The 18,808-nt window shown below is 40.9% G+C and overlaps 1 protein-coding gene across 1 annotated transcript in view; it reads left to right on the top strand.

The window, feature by feature from the left end:
- The window catches only part of Cog3 (component of oligomeric golgi complex 3), a 61,999-nt gene that overhangs the window by 19,115 nt on the left and 24,076 nt on the right, over nucleotides 1-18,808 (top strand). Inside the window, exons 9-16 of the mRNA XM_052732720.1 lie at nucleotides 3,833-3,876; nucleotides 4,693-4,819; nucleotides 6,017-6,108; nucleotides 7,313-7,452; nucleotides 9,177-9,337; nucleotides 11,331-11,436; nucleotides 15,239-15,363; nucleotides 18,152-18,241. Coding sequence (XP_052588680.1) covers nucleotides 3,833-3,876; nucleotides 4,693-4,819; nucleotides 6,017-6,108; nucleotides 7,313-7,452; nucleotides 9,177-9,337; nucleotides 11,331-11,436; nucleotides 15,239-15,363; nucleotides 18,152-18,241 — 885 coding nt within the window. The remainder of the gene's footprint in view (nucleotides 1-3,832; nucleotides 3,877-4,692; nucleotides 4,820-6,016; nucleotides 6,109-7,312; nucleotides 7,453-9,176; nucleotides 9,338-11,330; nucleotides 11,437-15,238; nucleotides 15,364-18,151; nucleotides 18,242-18,808) is intronic.

The raw sequence follows: 18,808 nt of genomic DNA on the forward strand, positions 1-18,808 counted from the left end.
GAAGCCACATATGAAGGGCAGGGCTGACTCCTGCAGGATGTGTATGTACACACACACACACACACACACACACACACACACACACACACACACACCCTTAGTTAAGGTTGCTATTGCTATGAGGAAACACCATGACCAAAGCAATTAGAAGAGGAAAGGGTTTATTCAAGTTATACTTCCACATCACTGTTCATCATCAAAGGAAGTCAGGACAGGAACTCAAGCAGGGCAGGAACCTGGAGGCCAAGGCTGAAGCAGAGCCCATGGAGGGGTGCTGCTCACTGGTTTGTTCCCTATGGCTTGCTCAGCCTGCTTTCTTACAGGAACCAGGACCACCAGCCCAGGGATGGTACCACCCACTGAACCCTCCCCCATCAATCACTAATTAAGAAAATGCCGTACAGCTTGCCTACAACCTGATCTTATGGGAGCATTTTCTCAATTGAGGTTCCCTCCTGTCAGATGACTTTAGCTTGTGTCAGGTTGACATAAAACTCTACAGCACACACTAAATAAATGTAAAAAGAAATCAAGCTCAGATTTCTAGTGGGCTTGAGGGCATTATACAGAGACCAGTAGTCTCTGTTTTAAGGGAAGGTTATGGAGACATAAAAACATGCATTTGGGGGTGTTCCCTGTAATTTATTGTAACTGGACTATAGGATGTTATTAGAGTGTGCTGGAAAAGAGGAAGGAAAAGTGACAAGGCATGTTGCATGACAGGCTGATTCATGGAGAGTAGAAAACATGACTCATCCACAATAGAACGCTTCGGTTAGATGGCTGTTCTATAGATTACGGGAGCAGTGAAGAGAAATGGATTATAGTGAAGGGAAATCTGAAGTCGGGAGGAGGGACCATTCACAATCAAGGTGTGCAGCCATTCAGGAGAGGTGTCGGAGCTGGACAAGGCTCTGATAGTATATTGAATGAGGCTATGTATGTGCCTTACTTCCTTAGAAGCATGTGGATTGAAAGGACTGGTCAGTGTATTTATCCTGATTAAATTAGAAGTGGGGAGGGATGGTCACACCAGTATTTGTGTATGTTATACCAGCTGAGATAGGTAACTGGAGCTTATACATGTATGTTCTTTGTCACTAGAAGTAATATTACACTTTTGTTGACAGGATTTCATGCTCTTCCTTGAAAGTCAGCTAGTTAAAGGAGAATAATTGTGTTTTTCAGATGGAGGACACTTGGTTTGTGTATAGAAGACTGAGGAAGAGGGCGATGAGATTTGGATTTTGCCTGATTGGTTCTGTTGTCTATTAGCTAAAGCCAATATTGACTATTTGATTCAGAAAGAAATGGCGTGGATAAGAGGACTTAGTGTAGTGGGTGACTATAAAATGATTGCCTATGATTTGTGGCTTTGCTTTACACTAACTACTTAGTGTACATGATGGGGTTGCATTTAGTTTATTGATAGAAAGGATAAGATATTTAGGTGGCAGTAATCTCAGTGGGAATATATGGGGATGAATAAAATGACAGAAGTACACAAGAATCTTGAAAGATTGAAAAGACGATAAACCCGTCATGGTCCTGGTTGGAGAGTTAAATTCTGAAATGTCAGTTATTTTCAGTGTAATTTATTGGTTAGAATGTACTGGTAGCTAAAGTTGAAAAAGATTTCTTCAGATCAGAAAGACAAAACAAATTTTTGGAAAGTGTAGTGTTGAATTAAGAAGTTACTGACAGATCACTGACATGGAAAATTCTAAACCTTAGAATACTTCAAATAAAAAGGAAGAGCTGGAGTTTTCTACATGTTATTTGGAAAATTTTCTAAGTATTTGGGTAAAACCCTTTTTACTTTATAACATTTTCAGAATACATTATAAGTGATTAATAAATATTAAGCTAGTAAATAGATCCTCCACAGTACAACTAAGAATTACTTGGGGAAAAATGACCAAATTAAAAGATTAAGGAGCTGGGCGGTGGTGGCGCACGCCTTTAATCCCAGCACTCGGAGGCAGAGCCAGGCGGATCTCTGTGAGTTCGAGGCTCAGCCTGGACTACAGAATGAGTTCCAGGAAAGGCGCACAGCTACACAGAGAAACCCTGTCTTAACCCCCCTCCCCCCCCAAAAAAGATTAAGGATATAAAAACGAAAAATTCCAACTCTTAAATAGGAAAAACAAAGGTAGAAACTGGAATGTTTGTTAAGAAAGATGAGTATCTATTATAAAATGACTAGATAATTCACAAAGTGTGGAATGCATGTTAACTTTTTTTGTCTCAGAATTTTCAAATTAAAGTATAATAGTGTTTTTGAGGATTCATTGGGAGTAATACTGCTGATGGGGTGTAAATGGATTCTTTTCCAAAAAACATTTCAGCAGAGTAGATCAAAGACATAGAAAGTGTATCTCTCTTTTGAGTCAGTGTGTTGGAGTGCTCACAAAGTGGTGCTTACAAAGGAGTTACTGAGTCGGGGTTGGGGTGGAGAGACGGCTCAGAGGTTAAGGGCAGACTGCTGTTCCAGAGTGTCCAGGTTCAATTCCCAGCCCCTTCGTGGTGGCTAACCAAGTCTGTAACTCCAGTCCCAGGGGATCTGATGCCCTCTTCTGGCCTCTTCAGGTACATGGTGCACAGACATACACCAGGGAAAACCTATACACATAAAAATAAAAAATAAAAATTTGGAAAAAAAAGAGAGAAAGGTAGTTATTCATACCAGTTTGCTCAGAGAAGTGGACCTTCCTGCCTGGGATCATATGTAGCAGAACAGCTCTTTGACTCCAGACTGTGAACTAGTGGCTGTGAGTCTTTGGAAAGAAATGCTGAACAGAATAGTTGATTTTGAGTGCGTCTATCCATAGCATAATATACAACCATTTCATATAATGCTCTGTTCATTTGTTTAATTTTTGTTGCTGCTGTTGTTTGAGATGGAATGCTGCTGTATGTGTGGTTCCACGTTGGCTTCAGATTCATCACTGAGCTCAGGCTGGCCCAGAACTCCCCAATGCTCCTTTTGCTCCACCTTCCCAAGTACTGGGATTATAGCATATGCTACCATACCCAGTTTTATGTAATATTTTAGATGCTGTTTGCAATAATTTATTGAGTGTTTACTAGGTGGTGTATAAGGCTTTCTGTGTGTTTTCATCTATTATTGAAAAGTGTTTAATGACAGAAAAATATTTATGAAATGTTTTTAAAATATAGATTATAGAACTGAATAAATAGTACAATTCCAGCTTCGATTAAAAAGAAAATATGGGGCCTGGAGAGAATTCATTGGTTGAAAACACTGACTACTTTTCCAGAGGACCCAGGTTTGATTCCCACAACCCACATGGTGGCTCACAACTGTCTGTAACTCCATTCTCAGGGGATCCAATGCCCTCTTCTGACCTCCATGGGCACCGGGCACTCATGTGCACAAAACACACATGCAGGGAAAGCACCCATATTATAAATAAAATAAAATAAAAACAGAAAGAAAGAAAATGTGATAATTGGACATAAAAACTGAAAAATGTATACTGTGGTATCATTGCCTATATGTTATTTTTTATGATTTTTAATCTTTTCGCGGTTTTTTTGGTTTTGTTTTGTTTTTTGTTTTTTGGTTTTTTGGACACAGGGTTTCTCTGTGTAGCTCTGGCTGTCCTGGAACTTACTATGTAGACCAGGCTGGCCCCAAACTCACAGAGATCCACCTGCCTCTGCCACCCGAGTGCTGGGACTAAAGGTGTGCGCCACCACCACCTTGCTTACATTGTTTCTTAAATGAGGGATACCAATATAACCAGTAAGCAGTGAAAAGTACAGTTAAGACAGACAGGTGGACATATTGTCTTTCTTTATCCTACAGGCTCTTATTGAACAAATAGAGCAACGATCTGAAAAGATACCCGAGTGAGTACTCAGTAGCTCCTGCCTTTTGTCATGCCCTTCCCCATGCCCTTGGTGTTTGTTCTCAGACACACAGCCTGTTTAGAGAGCAGAGTCTCGTGCTTGACTCAGCAAGTTTATCATGGTGACAGTGTGTTTCCCTCTACCTCAATTAGGTAGATGTGAGGTCTTTGTATCACTTCATATGGTTTTTGTTCTACGTCTGTATTCCTGAGTGTTTAATGTGGGCACATGAGAGGCAACCATTCTGGCTTTAGAAGCCTGGCAACCAGTTCTGGAATTTAAGATCAGATTTCATTTGTGCATTTGAAATAAAAAATGTATACTCTAGTCTTACTATTTTTTCTAGTTAAAAAATATTATATATTCACTGTCCATAGTGATGGGCTCATAAAGATGTTTAATTTTTTATTTTTATTTTTGTTTTGTTTTTTCGAAGCAGGGTTTTTCCCTGTAGCCCTGGCTGTCCTGAAACTTGCTCTGTAAACCAAGCTGGCTTCGAACTTAGAGATCCACCTGCTTCCGCCTCCCCTCTGCTGGGCTTAAAGGCGTACCCCACCACCACCCAGCTCATAAAGACATTTAATTCAAGCATCTCATGTATTTTGAGCTTTTTCATTCCCCATCCCCTTCCCCTCTCTCTAGTCCTCAGTAGTCCCCTCCTTTCCCCAGCTAGCCCCCTCTACTTTCATGTCTTTGTGTGTGTGTGTGTGTGTGTGTGTGTGTGTGTGTGTGTGTGTGTGTGTGTGTAAATCTACCCTCTATGCAGGAGAGGAATCACAGTACTTCTTGTCTTGTTTTTTACTTGCCTTCCATCAGATACCAGCACCTGCTCAATGATATCCACCAGTGTTACCTTGATCAGCGGGAGCTCCTTCTGGGCCCCAGTATTGCCTGTACTGTCACGGAGCTAACGAGCCAAAATAACAGAGACCATTGTGCCTTGGTGAGTGCCTGCTGGCGGGCGAGTCCTGCCTGCTCTTTGCTTTTGATACTTGCTTGCTCCGCTTCTTCCTGACAGCACCCCTTCCAGTTTGGCTGTGTCTCTGACACTTTCTGAGCAGTTGCTTCTAACCTAAGTTTTGTAGCACACAGCTTTGGGGAGCAAAAGAACTCAGACCTGCCTCAGCAAGTTGACATCGTTCTGTTTCCCAAATCAACATTTTTTTTCTAGTTATGATAGTGGAAATTAGCTCAACTTTGTAAAATAGCCTCATGTTAATTTTTCTTGAGATAGGAAGATTTACAAGTATGTGTTCTTCCTTAAATGATGAAGTTTCAGAGTTAGTGGATTTGTGTTGAAAATGTAATTGTAGGTGGTTTTTGTTTTGGTTTAAGATACAGTCTCACTCTGCAACCTAGATTGGCCTTGACATTTGCTTATCCTGCCTTAGCCTTCTGAATGCTGGGATTATATGTTTGTGCCACCATGCCTCAGCTTAGTTTTTGATGCAGAAATGGCCTTTGTTTAGTGTTGTTTTAATTCATACCTTAGAAAAATACATAAAAGTTCTTTTTAAAAGTTCTCCCTTTTAACTAGAAAATAATGTTTATTATCGAAAGTTCAGAAAATAATGCAGTAAGAAATTAAAAATTGGATCCTATTTTGAAGTAATCCATTGAGAACTAGACATTTCTTGTTTTTCAGAAAGTTGCTTATGAATATATGTAGCCGGAAATTTCTCTGGTCCCACCCGGCCCTGAGATCCCACAGATGCTTATAAAAGAATCACTCCGAGTCTTATATTAATGACAAACTGTATGGCTTATGGCTTCAGCTTCTGGCTAGCTAACTCTTTCATCTTAAATTAACCCATTCCAATTAATCTGTATGTTGCCACGTGGCCATGGCATTACCAGTCTGCTGGCATCTTGTTGCTCCTTTGGTGGTGGCCTGGCATCTCTCCTGACTCCACCCTTCTCTCTGTATCTCTACTTTGATTTCTCACCTGGCTGTAAGCTTTCTTGCCATAGGTCAAAACAGCTTTATTTATTATCCAATGGGAGCCACACATATTCACATCATATAGAAAGACATCCCACAGCAAATATATGTGTGTAATTTTTGCAAGCAAAGTATAGGCTTTATTTCATAAGAGCCGAATGTGCATCTTTGAGGGTGGGATTTGTTTGTTTATTGCAGGTTCGCAGTGGCTGTGCCTTTATGGTCCATGTATGCCAAGATGAGCACCAACTTTATAATGAATTTTTCACAAAGCCAACGTCAAAATTAGAGTAAGTGATACATAGAATCTAGCGCTTGTGGATAAGATTTAGTTTGCTATTGACAATAATGGACTGCTATATTGTAGAGACATTCTACAGTTAACTGCAGTGTTTGAACTTTTTTGGGTATGGAAACAGAATATTGTTGATTGTGATTATTTTCTTAAGTCTGTAGTTGAAAGGCAAGCATGCTTTTATATTTTTGTTGTAAAATTTTGGAGACATTATGGGATGATAACAAGAAGTCTACAAGAGAAACCAAGTCTTGGGATCTGGATCCCTTTATCTACACCAAGTGTAATAGTCCCTTTTGAGTTAGAAGTTCTGTGCCTCTAACTACTGAACAACATTTAGAAACGTAGATCTTAGTTGATAATCTTAGTTTTTTCAAAGTGACTTTCAGGTCCACTGTTAGTCACTTGATTCCCTCATGTTGGCTATTTTTGACTCATAAAGATCCTAAGATTATGACTCGTGTTAGGAAGAGAAAAATGGACTTCCTGATTTTGGTTGGGGTGGTTACTTGATGAAGTACTACTGTATATGGAAGGGTACTCTTGACAATCTGAAAAACATATACACCTACCTTTTTCTTTTCAAATGTTTAAGATTTCTCAAAATACGTGGTATGGGCACAAAGTACTTGAGTGGTTTTTTTTTTTTTTTTTAAAGTTTTTTAAAACTTGTTTTTGTTGTTTTGTTTTGAGACAGCGTCTCTCTATGTAGACCAGGCTGTCTTTGAACTCAGAGATTTGCCTGCTTCTGCCTCTTAAGTGCTAGGGTTAAAGGTGTTCACCACCATGCCTACCTAGTGTGTTTTTTTGAAGTTTGAACATGTTTTTAGTGGTGGTGGTGGTGAGGGAATAACCATTTGATCTCAGGGAATATAGAAGGTAATATCGTTTACTGAAATAATCTGCATTTTTAAAGAATATGAAATTATTGTTAAAATAAAAGTTGTGATCAATTGACTTGTGGTTGGGGACAGCTAATTTCAATTAACTATTACAGATTAAGTACCAATTCTGAGCTTTTAAAGCAAAAGCAGTTTACAGACTCATTTTCCCTCCTCCTTGTATAATGTGCCCAGTTACCATTTTCCAGTAGATACTTATTCTTTTCACTGGCTAAAAGAAATACACGGAACTTTGAACACGTTGGAAAACTCCTGAAAATTTTACTATTAACAAGTGTATTTTGTCCTTTCTTTTAGTGAGCTTTTGGAGAAATTGTGCGTGTCCTTGTATGATGTCTTCCGGCCATTGATCATCCATGTCATTCACTTAGAGACTCTATCAGAGCTTTGTGGGATTCTTAAAAACGAAGTGCTTGAAGACCATGTACAGAACAATGGTAAATATACAGAAGTGATCACTTTAAAGGACTTCTTAATTGTATCTGTGGCTCAGTGAATGTGAGGGAAAAAAAAAAGAACTTTTTCCTCCACAGCCTTAGTTCATAAATACTTAATTTTTTTTAAGTTTTAAAATTTTAAGTAGAAGGCTAATGATTTGGAGCTTGGGTTGATACCTCACTTCTTTCAAATCAAGGTATGCCTTCAACCGGAACCATTTAATGCTATAAATTAAACAGATAAGAAATTTAAAATCTGTGAAGTCAGTAATAAAAATAGTCACTTTTCATTTTGGCATTTGGAGTTCAGAGAAAACTGAATTTTGGCTTGTGTTAGGGATCTAGCACACCAGAGTCAACTCATTTCGTGCTTTTGATTAAAAACCTGGGATTATTTAGCATTCTCAGGCAGTAACGATCTGTCGTCTTCACATTGCAGGAAAGAGCAGCACTTCTCTGAGTAGCACTTAGCCGTCTGACCAGTCACCGTCCGTTTGATTAGACTGCAGTAGAGAACACGCTTTTGATAGCTTCTAAAATCCTTTGAAGTCATCCTTTCCCTGGGGCCTTAATTGCTGCTGGTGCTTCTGCCCATGGCGTCCTGTTGCTCTTCCAAGTTATTCTTTGTGTGTTAGGTCTTTCTGTGGTCTGCTTTCTCACACCTTAGTGCTTCTGAATTTAGGTTAATTTTAAAGTGCCATGAATGTTTTCCATTTCTGTGCAGTCTCTCTAGTCCCTGACCCTTGGAAAGATAGTGCTGATTCATGTTTTAACATCAGGGAGAAATACTATATAAAGGTAGATAGTGCTGATTCATGTTTTAACATCAGGAGAAATACTGTATAAAGTAGATAGTGCTGATTCATGTCTTAACATTAGGGAGAAATACTGTATAAAGATAGTGCGGATTCATGTTTTAACATCAGGAGAAATACTGTATAAAGTAGATAGTGCTGATTCATGTCTTAACATTAGGGAGAAATACTGTATAAAGATAGTGCGGATTCATGTTTTAACATCAGGAGAAATACTATATAAAGATAGTGCAGATTCATGTTTTAACCTCAGGGAGAAATACTTTATAAAGATAGTGCTGATTCCTGTTTTTTTTTTTTTTTTTTTTTTTTCCCCCCGAGACAGGGTTTCTCTGTGTAGCTTTCCACCTTTCCTGGGACTCACTTGGTAGCCCAGGCTGGCCTCGAACTCACAGAGATCCGCCTGGCTCTGCCTCCCGAGTGCTGGGATTAAAGGTGTGCGCCACCACCGCCCGGCTCCTGTTTTAATATTAGGAGAAATACTATATAAACTCCTATTTCACTTTTTTTCTTTGTAAAAATGTTAAGACATCAGTTTACTTGTTAAATGGGGCATGGCAAACCCAGTTAATAAACTACCTTGGCTATCTTTTAGTATTGGTCTGAAGCTATTAGATTAACTTAGTGTAGTGCACTCTTAAACCTAAATTCATTATATAAGTAATAGGAATAAATTTTCAGAGTCCTGGGAAGAAGTTGGAAGGGCCAATGTATTTCCTTAGGTTCATCCTGAAGAATTGAAAGCTATCAAAACTTCTAAGATCATTGAGTCATACTGGAATAGAGTTCAGCCACAGTCTCTCAGACAGTGGTTCATGCTGTGTCAGAGCAATTTAGAAATTCTCTGCTTAGTTAAAGGAAGCACTTTCCTAACTCTCAGGAGTGGATGATGGCCTTTTCTTTTTACAGCTGAACAACTGGGGGCATTTGCTGCTGGAGTAAAGCAGATGTTGGAAGATGTACAAGAGAGGCTTGTGTACCGGACCCATATCTACATTCAGACGGACATCACCGGCTACAAACCAGCTCCTGGAGACTTGGCATATCCTGATAAGCTAGTCATGATGGAGGTGGGTCTCTTCACCTGTTCTTCATCTTCCCCTGACCCACATGGCTTGTAGATACCTTGGTAAGATAGGATATTACTCTTTAAACTGTCACTCAAAATAGAAGAATCAAAATGTACTTGCCATAAAAGTCAAAGGAAATGAAACTAAAGGCTTGAACATGAATAAATTGTTAATTTGTACTTACGTTTGGTAAGCATACTATATAGCTTTCTCCCCTTTGCCAGGATATGTGTATCCTTAAATTTGAAATTGAATTAGTGCTTTCTGCATTTTCTCATATTTCTTTGTGATTGGCATATAAGGGGTTGATAGCATAGCAGCCACCACAGTTAATGATGGCGGCATGGCCCTTTGTTGTACTCCTAAAATTATCTTGTCCCAATTTTGGAGTTATGTCTTGAAGGCCCCAGTTGTTGCCCTGACCCTTCTGACTGTTGTGCCTACATTTCTGTGATCTTTGGATAGAGTTCAGAGACTGCCTAGAATATTGATGCTGTAACAGGGTTATTAGAATTTAGAGGGTTTTTTTTTTTTGTTGTTGTTGTTGTTGTTTTTCAAGACAGGGTTTAGGGTTTCTCTGTTTAACAGTCCCAGCTGTCCTGGAACTCGCTTTGTAGACCAGGCTGGCCTCAAACTCATTGAGATCCTCCTGCCTCTGCCTCTCAAGTGCTGGGATTAAGAATGTTCGACACCACCACCCAGCCTGAATCTAGACCTTTTTTAAGTGAAAACTTACAAATAAAAGCAAAAGTATCGATAACAAGGCAGTGAAGTCTCCATGATGGCAGCTCAGTGTCTTGTTCATTTTTACCGCCGTGCTCCCATCAGTCGTTTTAGGGTGAGTGTGTTTCAGGCATTGTTTCAATCTGTAAATACTTTGGTAGGTAACTCGGAAAGGTAAGGGTAGTTTTGTTTTGAACACAGTCATGATAGAATTTCTCACCCAAACATGACAGGGTTCCTAACATTCTGGATTCAGCTAGCCAGGGTTTCAGAGTCGGCTGTGGTTAATGCTTTTGTTACAGCACCTTATATTTTTGTCATATGCTTTGTTGTTCAATCATTTGAAAGTAGTTGGAATACTTAAAAGGAATTTTTCTTTCAGTTTATGTGTATACACACACACACACACACACACACACACACACACACACACACACACACACACGTCCTCGGAGGCCAGCAGAGGGCGTAGGATCACCTGGAGCTGGAGTAACAGGTGGTTGTGAGTCATTTGACGTGGGAGCTGGGAACCAAATGAGGGACCTCTGGAAGAGAAGCATCTGTTTTAGCTTCTGAGTCACTGCTCCAGGCCAGACTAAGGACTCTGGATTGACTCTTGACTCCTAAACACACTAAGTTTTTTATGAATTAAAAACTTAGACATACAAAATAATAAATAAAAATCTAAAAAATGAAGTTAAGACTCCTCCACTTTGTTTTGTGTTTTATTTTTATAACTGACTGTTTTGAAGGCACCAGGATCTGTCTCATTGTTTCTTCTTGTTTTTTGTTTGTTTTGTTCTGTTTTTATTTTTGTTGTTTGTTTTTTAAAAATTGTTTTGATGAGAATACTGAATAGCTGATGTGTACTTCTTTGTTATACCAGAGGGCTGTAATGTGAGGTTTTATCATTAAGGGTTGAGGTGATTATGAAGGTGTATTTCTTCTTCTTCTTCTTCTTCTTCTTCTTCTTTTTTTTTTTTTTTTTTTTTTTTTTTGAGATAGGGTGGTATAACCCTGGCTGTCCTGGGACTCATTCTGTAGACCAGGCTGGCCTCAAACTCACAGATATCCACCTGCCTCTCCCTCCCAAGTGCTGGGATTAAAGATGTATTTGACCACCACCCGGCATATTTCCTCTTTGTAATGAGTTGGTCCTTTTGGATGATACTTGAATTTTATAGTTCTTCACAGAACATCTGTTCAGCTGATCCAGATTGCAAGACATTAAGAAGTACACTTGAATGTTCTTTTTTGTTTCTTTATGTAGCAAATTGCTCAGAGTTTAAAAGATGAGCAAAAGAAGACGCCCTCAGAAGCTTCCTTTTCAGATGTTCGGTTGGAAGAAGGAGAGTCCAGCAGTTTAAGAAAATCTGGTATGTTCCAATGTCTTAACTTCTGGCATTTACTCAGTTAATTAACCTCATCGAGGACTGTCTCTGGTCTCTGGCATGTGAAACAGCTTGTGCTTTCCTACTCTCCAGGGGCAGATTGATAGATCCCAAATGGAGTTCAGTAGAGTGAAATGCTAGTGGGCTATGCTGGATGCTCCTAGACCGTGAAGAGCCTGGGGGCATGGAAGTTGGGAAGGGCGTACGCTGAGTGCAGGAAGTGGGGTCAGTGTGAGGTATGGTGTCTGGAAGCTAGAGTGTGTTTTTATAGAGAGTGAGAGAGTCAGGTAAAGTTGGACAGGTGGTCCTGAGTTGTATAAGAAAGCAGGATGAGGAAACTATGGTGACCAAGCCAGTAAGCAGCACCCTCCATGGCCTCTGCTTCAGTTCCTGCCTCCAGGTTCCTGCCTTGAGCTCTTGCCCCGGTTTCCTTCAGTGATGGAGTGTGACACAGAAGTTATCAGGTCACATCTGCCCTTTTCTCCCCTAAGTTAGTTTCGGTCATTGTATTATCATAGGAACAGGGAAGCCACCCAACAGGGAAGGGATCTAGAGCTGTGTCCTCCAGTGTTCCACCACCCTCCACTGAGCATGTGGAGTATGGGTAGTGTTTCCACACGTGACGAGTGCATACAGTGTGCCGTAGACACGGTAAATGCACACCAGAACCAAAGATTTAGCATGAACTAAAGAATGGAAACTACTATGGTAGTCATTTTTACCAGTTTTAAAATGATATCTGAGATTTATTGGATTAAATAAGACATTAAAATTCCATTTATTTTTACTTTTTTGTGGTGGCATTTTAATGTACCACATTTCTGACTTCTGTTACAATTTTGTCACAATAACATAACATACTGTTATAATTCTGAAAGCACTGTTCTTTAGCTATAGTAGGAGGCTGGTTTGTTGATAAAGACTGAGGCATGGTTGATGCTTTGAGTTTATAGATCACCCCAGGACAGAGTCCAGCCATTGTATGGAAAGGGAGATGTTGACAATGCCCATGTTACGGAGCTAGTGGGGGCAGAGGAGGGAACTGACTGACTGAGGAAGAGCAGGCAAGTGTGACTCAAGGCAGAGCAGGTGCTAAACAGTCGAGGATGATGAACTCGTTAGAGAACGGGACAACGCTGCAATACAGTGGACTCATGAGAGGAAGAGGAAAATCTGAGAAGGTTGTGAGAATACAGTTCCAAGAAAGTAAGGTGCAAGTCCGGGAGTCTGTGGAAAGTTGGTGAGGATTAAGACCCTTGACACTAAGAAGGTCAGGATTACATGTCATCTGCATGGTGCTGCCGTTAGCATGGGAACGGGAGGCTGGTAACATGAGGAGCAGTAGCCATGAGTGTAATCATTACCCCAGTTCTCATGTGTGGGAAGTAAGAGAATTAGTACCTCCCGAGAGGAAGGCTGAAATGTGTGAGTTCATAAAGTAGAGTGGTGACCTGGCAGAGTGCTATGGTGAAGACACCAGGTATCAGTCCCTTAAAGAGCACAGGCTTCCTTCTTATGTACCGAAGTGAGGGGAGGGGAGAGCGATGGCGGGGGACTTGCAGGAGGACCATAGAAGTTGCCCTGCCCGGCAAGGTGGCTCTGCCAGGAGACCTGGTAAAGTGAAATACGATAATGAAAAGTGAGCGGACAAGCTGGCTGCAGCTTCAGAGTACTCAACTCTTACTTGGTACTTTTTAGTTCTTTGTATGGAAGGAGGGATCCTACAGATAGTAGACTTCAATAAAACTCTAGGGCCTCTCCTGCCTAAGTGTTCTTTGATATGTGTGTGTGTGTACACATATACATACATACATACATATAACATATATATATATACACACGTATGTGTACACACACACACATTTCTTTTCTCTTTCTTTTGAGACAGGGTTTTATGTGGCCCAGGCTGTCTTTGAACTTCGGATCCTCCTGCCTCCGTTTCCCGAGTTGCTGGATCACTGGCGTGCTCCACAGTCCTTATAATTTGCAGTGCTGAGGGATCAGACCCAGGTCTTTGTTTGTTCTAGGCAAGCACTCCACTATCTTTAAGACATTAAAAGAAGATCTAAAAAAAAAAAAGATCTTAGATTGAAGAGTGGCCTTAATGGGAGAGATTAAAAATTATACAAATTATACTACTTGGAAAAAAAATGCTTGCCAAAGTACAAAATGAAAAAACTTTTTTAAATTTGTCTTTTCAAATGAAAAAATTAAACTTCAACATTTTCCTCATTTCTGTCCCCCAGTCTGTGCCACAGGGCCATCAGATCTTTTATTATTTATTTTAAAGAGTTTCCCCCTCTATTTTACGTGTCTGGTGTTCTGCCTGCATGTATGTCTGTGTACCACATGCATGCAGTGCCTTTGAGGCCAGAACAGGGCCTTGGAGCCCCTGGAACTGGAGTTCTTGAGGGTTGTGAGCTGCCATGTGGTGCTGGGAATGGAACCCAGGACCTCTGGAAGAGCAGCCGGTGCTCTTGACCACTGAGCCATCTCTCCAGCCCCTCCTTCAGATTTTTTGAACAATCCAGGTTTAGATATTTTTAAGAAACAATATTTATTTTGCCACATTACTAATTCATCATAGACTTTCATTTTTTTATTATTGAAAAAAATATGTAGAGAAGTTAAAAGAAAGATAAAATGAACACACATATGCACCACCTAGTTTTGAGATTTAGTGTTTATCACAAGTGCACACAAACACACTTTTTTTGGTAGGACTTTGCTGTCTAGCCTAGGCTAGCTTTGAAGACTTCACAATTCTCCTTTAATCTCAGGTGCTGGCGTTAAAGGTGTGGCCACTACATCAGATAGCCAGACAGTTTACATTGTTGGTATCCATCCTTGCTTGCTACTTTGCCTTCAAGTAGTATGGCATCTCTTCGAATGAGGACATCTCTTCTGTAGAGACGTGTATGCGCTCGCTCTACCTGTGCAGTGTTTTCAGTCTGGCTCTGGATACAAAGGACTGTGATTCTCTTGCGAAGGTGTCCTGTTTAGGCACCCCCCCGGCCCCAAACTGCCTTTTCTCACCTGAATGGTGGGGGCAGTTCTTATCATCTGGGAGCTAATATAGCTTAGAACGGAAGGCAAGGTGCCAGCAAGCCAGCTTTGATCCATGCTCCTCTTTAAAGTGGTCCTATTTACTACGCCTGCTCTAGGCCTGTCATCCAGTTGCTTGGGAGGCTGAGGAGTCAGGGGCTCACAAGTTGAAAACCTGCCTGAACTAAAGTGAGTTTAGGACAGCTTGAACAACTTAGCAAGATCCTGTCTCAGAATGAAAAAGTTGAAGAGAAGGAGAGGAGGGTGTGACTATTGCTCAGTGATGGAGTGCTTGTCCAGCATGTGTGAGGCCCTGGGTCTAATCCTTTGTACAGAAAAAATTTATTTTCTTGTGACACTCTTACCTCATTGATACCCACTGCTTATAGATCTGCCTTCTAGAATCTGGTTGTGTTCCATAAGTATGCTGTTGTGTATTACATAAAGATTATTGGGAAAAATAACTAATGTTGAGAGGTATTGAGCATATGTGTACAGCTGGAATGTGTATGTCCATGTGTACTCCAGTTTTTCTCAGTCTTAACCCTTATCTGTCACTGGTTTAGACTTCCTAGGGTTTTTTGTTTTTTTTTTTTAATTAAATATGAGGTAGGGGAGGAAATTGATGTCTTCCAGCCATTGATAGCCAATGAGAATAAATAGTTAATAGCTGCCATGTAAGTTACTGTATGACAGATATCCACATGCCTGGAATATATGTTCTTTTCCATTTGGGTTTTAGGTTCAACAGACTCCCTCAATCCTAGACCACAGAGCACGATTTCTCCAGCAGATCTTCACGGGATGTGGTATCCCACAGTGCGAAGAACGCTTGTCTGTCTCTCCAAATTATATAGATGCATAGATGTATGTGTGTGAATTCTTTTATCTTTACTCTGAACTGCTTATTCTAGAATTTGCTTGGAATATTTTTTAAGTTCTAATCCACTTTAAGAGCTTGATGCAGTATTTTGTTGATATTCTTAAGTCATGATTTTTAGATATGGTGGTAACTTGAAGATTGATCTAATTTAGGGGCTCGTCGAAACTGTGGGTAAGTTTTAATGTGTTTTTATCTTTGTATCTTTCTGAGGACCAAGGCTGTAGTTTCCATCAGAAGGAGCCCGTGACCACAACTGAGTTTAAAACTACTGATGAATTTGTCTGCTTAGTTTATGTGAAGTAAAGCGGCGCAGTAAAGATGTAGTCAAGAATGGAGAGCAATGTATTGGAATGCCACATTGGCATAGTATTTAGTATTAAATGTAGCCACTGTAATATGGTTTTTGTTGTTGAGACAGAGTCTTGCTCAGTAGCTAGCTCTAGTTGACCTTGAACCTGCAGATCCATTTGCTGCAGCCTCCCTGTGCAGACCTTTCCGGTGGGCGTCAGTGTGCCCAGTCCCTGTAAATCCACTTTTGCACTTATCTCAGCCAGCATCCTTAACAAATAGTGCATGAGTGCCCGGCTTCCTAGTCATGAATAAGTTTAGTTACTTGCTGAAGTCAGCAGGTTTTTTTTTAAAAGCACCTTTTTAGACCGTGCATTGTTTTGGGAAATAGTTGTTTTAAGCATGCTGAGTTAATGATAATGGTTGCCATTCCCTACAGTGGCAGATTTAGCTACATATTTGCTGTCAGTGGTTTACACTTAAAGCAAAATAGTTTTATGAATTTGATGGTTTCAACTCTATTTCTTAATTGATTGCTGTAATCCTACTCATGTGAAGAGAAGTGATTGTATCTAGTAGTCACGTAATGAATTGTCCAGACCCCACTACTTTTTAAGAGTATGACTTGCCGGGTGGTGGTGGTGCATGCCTTTGATCCCAGCACTCAGGAGGCAGAGGCAGGTGGATCTGTGAGTTCAGGGTCAGCCTGGTCTACAGATGGAGTTCCAGGACAGGCTCCAAAGCTACAGAGAAACCCTGTCCCGAAAAAACAAAAGAAGAAAAAAAAAATATGACTCAAGGGGAGTAGGTGTGTACTCTCTGTATGTGTTCAGTACACACACACACACACACACACACACACACACACACACACACACACAGAGTGTTTCATATTTCAGACTCCTAGGACAAAATAAGGTCTCACGTTTGTCTCATGGCATCAGTCACCCACACTACTTGACGTAAAGTGTGGTTCACGGATCTCTTCTAGTGTGACTAGGAGGACATTTGGCATCTTTGCTTCTTTCGGTTCTCAGTAGGGAGTGATGCAGGGGTCAGAAACTTGCTTTTGTGGAATGGGCAAAGGTCATGTTCCACACATGCCCTTTGTTACCCCAGACCTCAGTGCATAAAGCCTTGAGGATGCTGACAGGAATGCTAGCCAAGGCATAGGTGGGTCCTGGCAGGTTACTCTGTCTGTTTTGCTTTATGCCTCAGGGTTACCTGTTCTTTTTCCACTTACCTCATCCAAATCTTGCATTCTGTGTTGAGGCTGAGTCTTACTCTGTAGCCAGTATTGCACTAGAACTATGTAGCCCAGGCTGGCCTCGAACTCTCAGCAGTCCCATTCCAGTCTTCTGAGTGCTAGGGTTGTAGGCATGAGCCACTGTGCCCAGCTGTGAAGTAGAAATCTCTTGTTTTTATTTTTGTTTTTTTCTTCCCCAGCCCCCAGATAGGGTCTCTTGTACTCCAGGCTGGCCTCCTCCTTGATAATGTCACCAATATTGTCCTGTGTTGGGATTCTAGGCAGGTGCCACCAAGCCTGGCTGCACTGAATTATACTTTGTAATGAAAAATTATCTTATGTGTGTAGGTGTTTTGTCTGCATGTATTTCTGGGAATTGTGTGGGCTTGTTCTAGAGGAGGGCAGAGGAAGGCATCACAGGTGAACCTGGAGTGAGATGGTTATGAGCCCCTGTGTGGGTGCTGGGAATCAAACCTGGCTCCTCTGGAAGAACAGCCAGTGCTCTTAACCACTAAACCATCTCTCTAGCCCCCATTTATAAGAATTTGAGCACAGTCCTCTGCATTCTCTGTATTTCCACACAGTACTCTCTAATTCACTGGTTGTTTGAGTCAGCGTTCTCCTGTTGATTCTTTACAGTGTTCTGTCTTCCTCCTGTTTAAAAGAACACTGCAGGGGAGAGCCTTGTATGTGAATCTTAAAGCATCATCTGTAACCACCTGGGATACACATTTAGATGATACACTGATGGTTTGTTTTATAGTTAATTTTGAGCTTAGAAACAGCCTTCTAGCTGGGTGTGGTGGTGCACATATCTATGTGAGCTCAGTACTCGGAGGCTGGGGAAAGAGGGTCTGGAGTTAGAGGCTAGCCTGCACTATGTGGCAAATTCTAGCTCACTACATGAGATAGTTCTGGAGTGGACACTGTAGCTAACCCTACCTACCTAACTGATCTCTGTACCTTCCAGGGACCCCCACAGTGCTAACTATGAATAGGTGCTAATGTGTAAAGGACACATGGGCATTTCAGGACATGAGTGCATATTACAGAGCCATGTGGCAGTCAAGAAAGATTTGAGGGAAAATGGTTCAAGTATTATATTAATCCAGTGATGAAGGGATGTAAACATTGTTTTTTTTTTTTTTTTTTTTTTTTTTGCCTTTATGGCTTTACATTTTCCTTTTTTTTTGTTTTGTGAATGGCTGTGGGCTGATGTTTCTCTCTTCTTCCACCAGAGGGCGGTGTTCCAAGGATTATCACAGGAAGCGTTGTCTGCCTGCATACAGTCCTTGCTAGGAGCATCAGAGTCTATCAGCAAAAACAAGGTTTGATGAAGTGTTAGGTGACATTTTATTACCTATAGTAGAATTGTGCAGTATGGCATTTATTTAGAACCACAGGAATTTAAAGCCACTTAGCAGTAAGCTCTGTTTGTTTCGGAGTGAATTTTGAAGGAAACTGGTAGTTCATTGTAGTGCTCTCCTAAGACTGCACTAAGAGAGTGTACTTTTCTGCTGTACCAGAAATGGTGCTGAGGGTCTATGCTGAAGGATAAAGATGAGGAAATGGCACTGCTGTTTCCCCAGAACACCAAGGAAGTGTGTTCAAGGAGACAGCATTGTCCATACACGTTTGTTTGTTTGGTTTATTCTTTTGAAACAGTTTCTCTGTGTAACTCTGGCTGTCCTGGAACTCACTCTGTAGACCAGGCTGACCCTGAACTCACAGAGAACCGGCTGCCTCTGCCTCCCGAGTGCTGGGGTTAAAGGTGTGCGCCATCGTGCCCGGCCATCCCTACAGTGTTTTAGATAGTCTCATGGTCTCACCTGGAGGAAATCAGCCAGTTAGCTTTGAGGCTAGGCGGTTGTAGTCCTCGTGTTGAGGGACTTAAG

Source organism: Peromyscus californicus, unplaced genomic scaffold (assembly GCF_007827085.1).
Source record: "Peromyscus californicus insignis strain IS unplaced genomic scaffold, ASM782708v3 Scaffold_12__1_contigs__length_115047231, whole genome shotgun sequence".
NCBI lineage: Eukaryota > Metazoa > Chordata > Mammalia > Rodentia > Cricetidae > Peromyscus > Peromyscus californicus.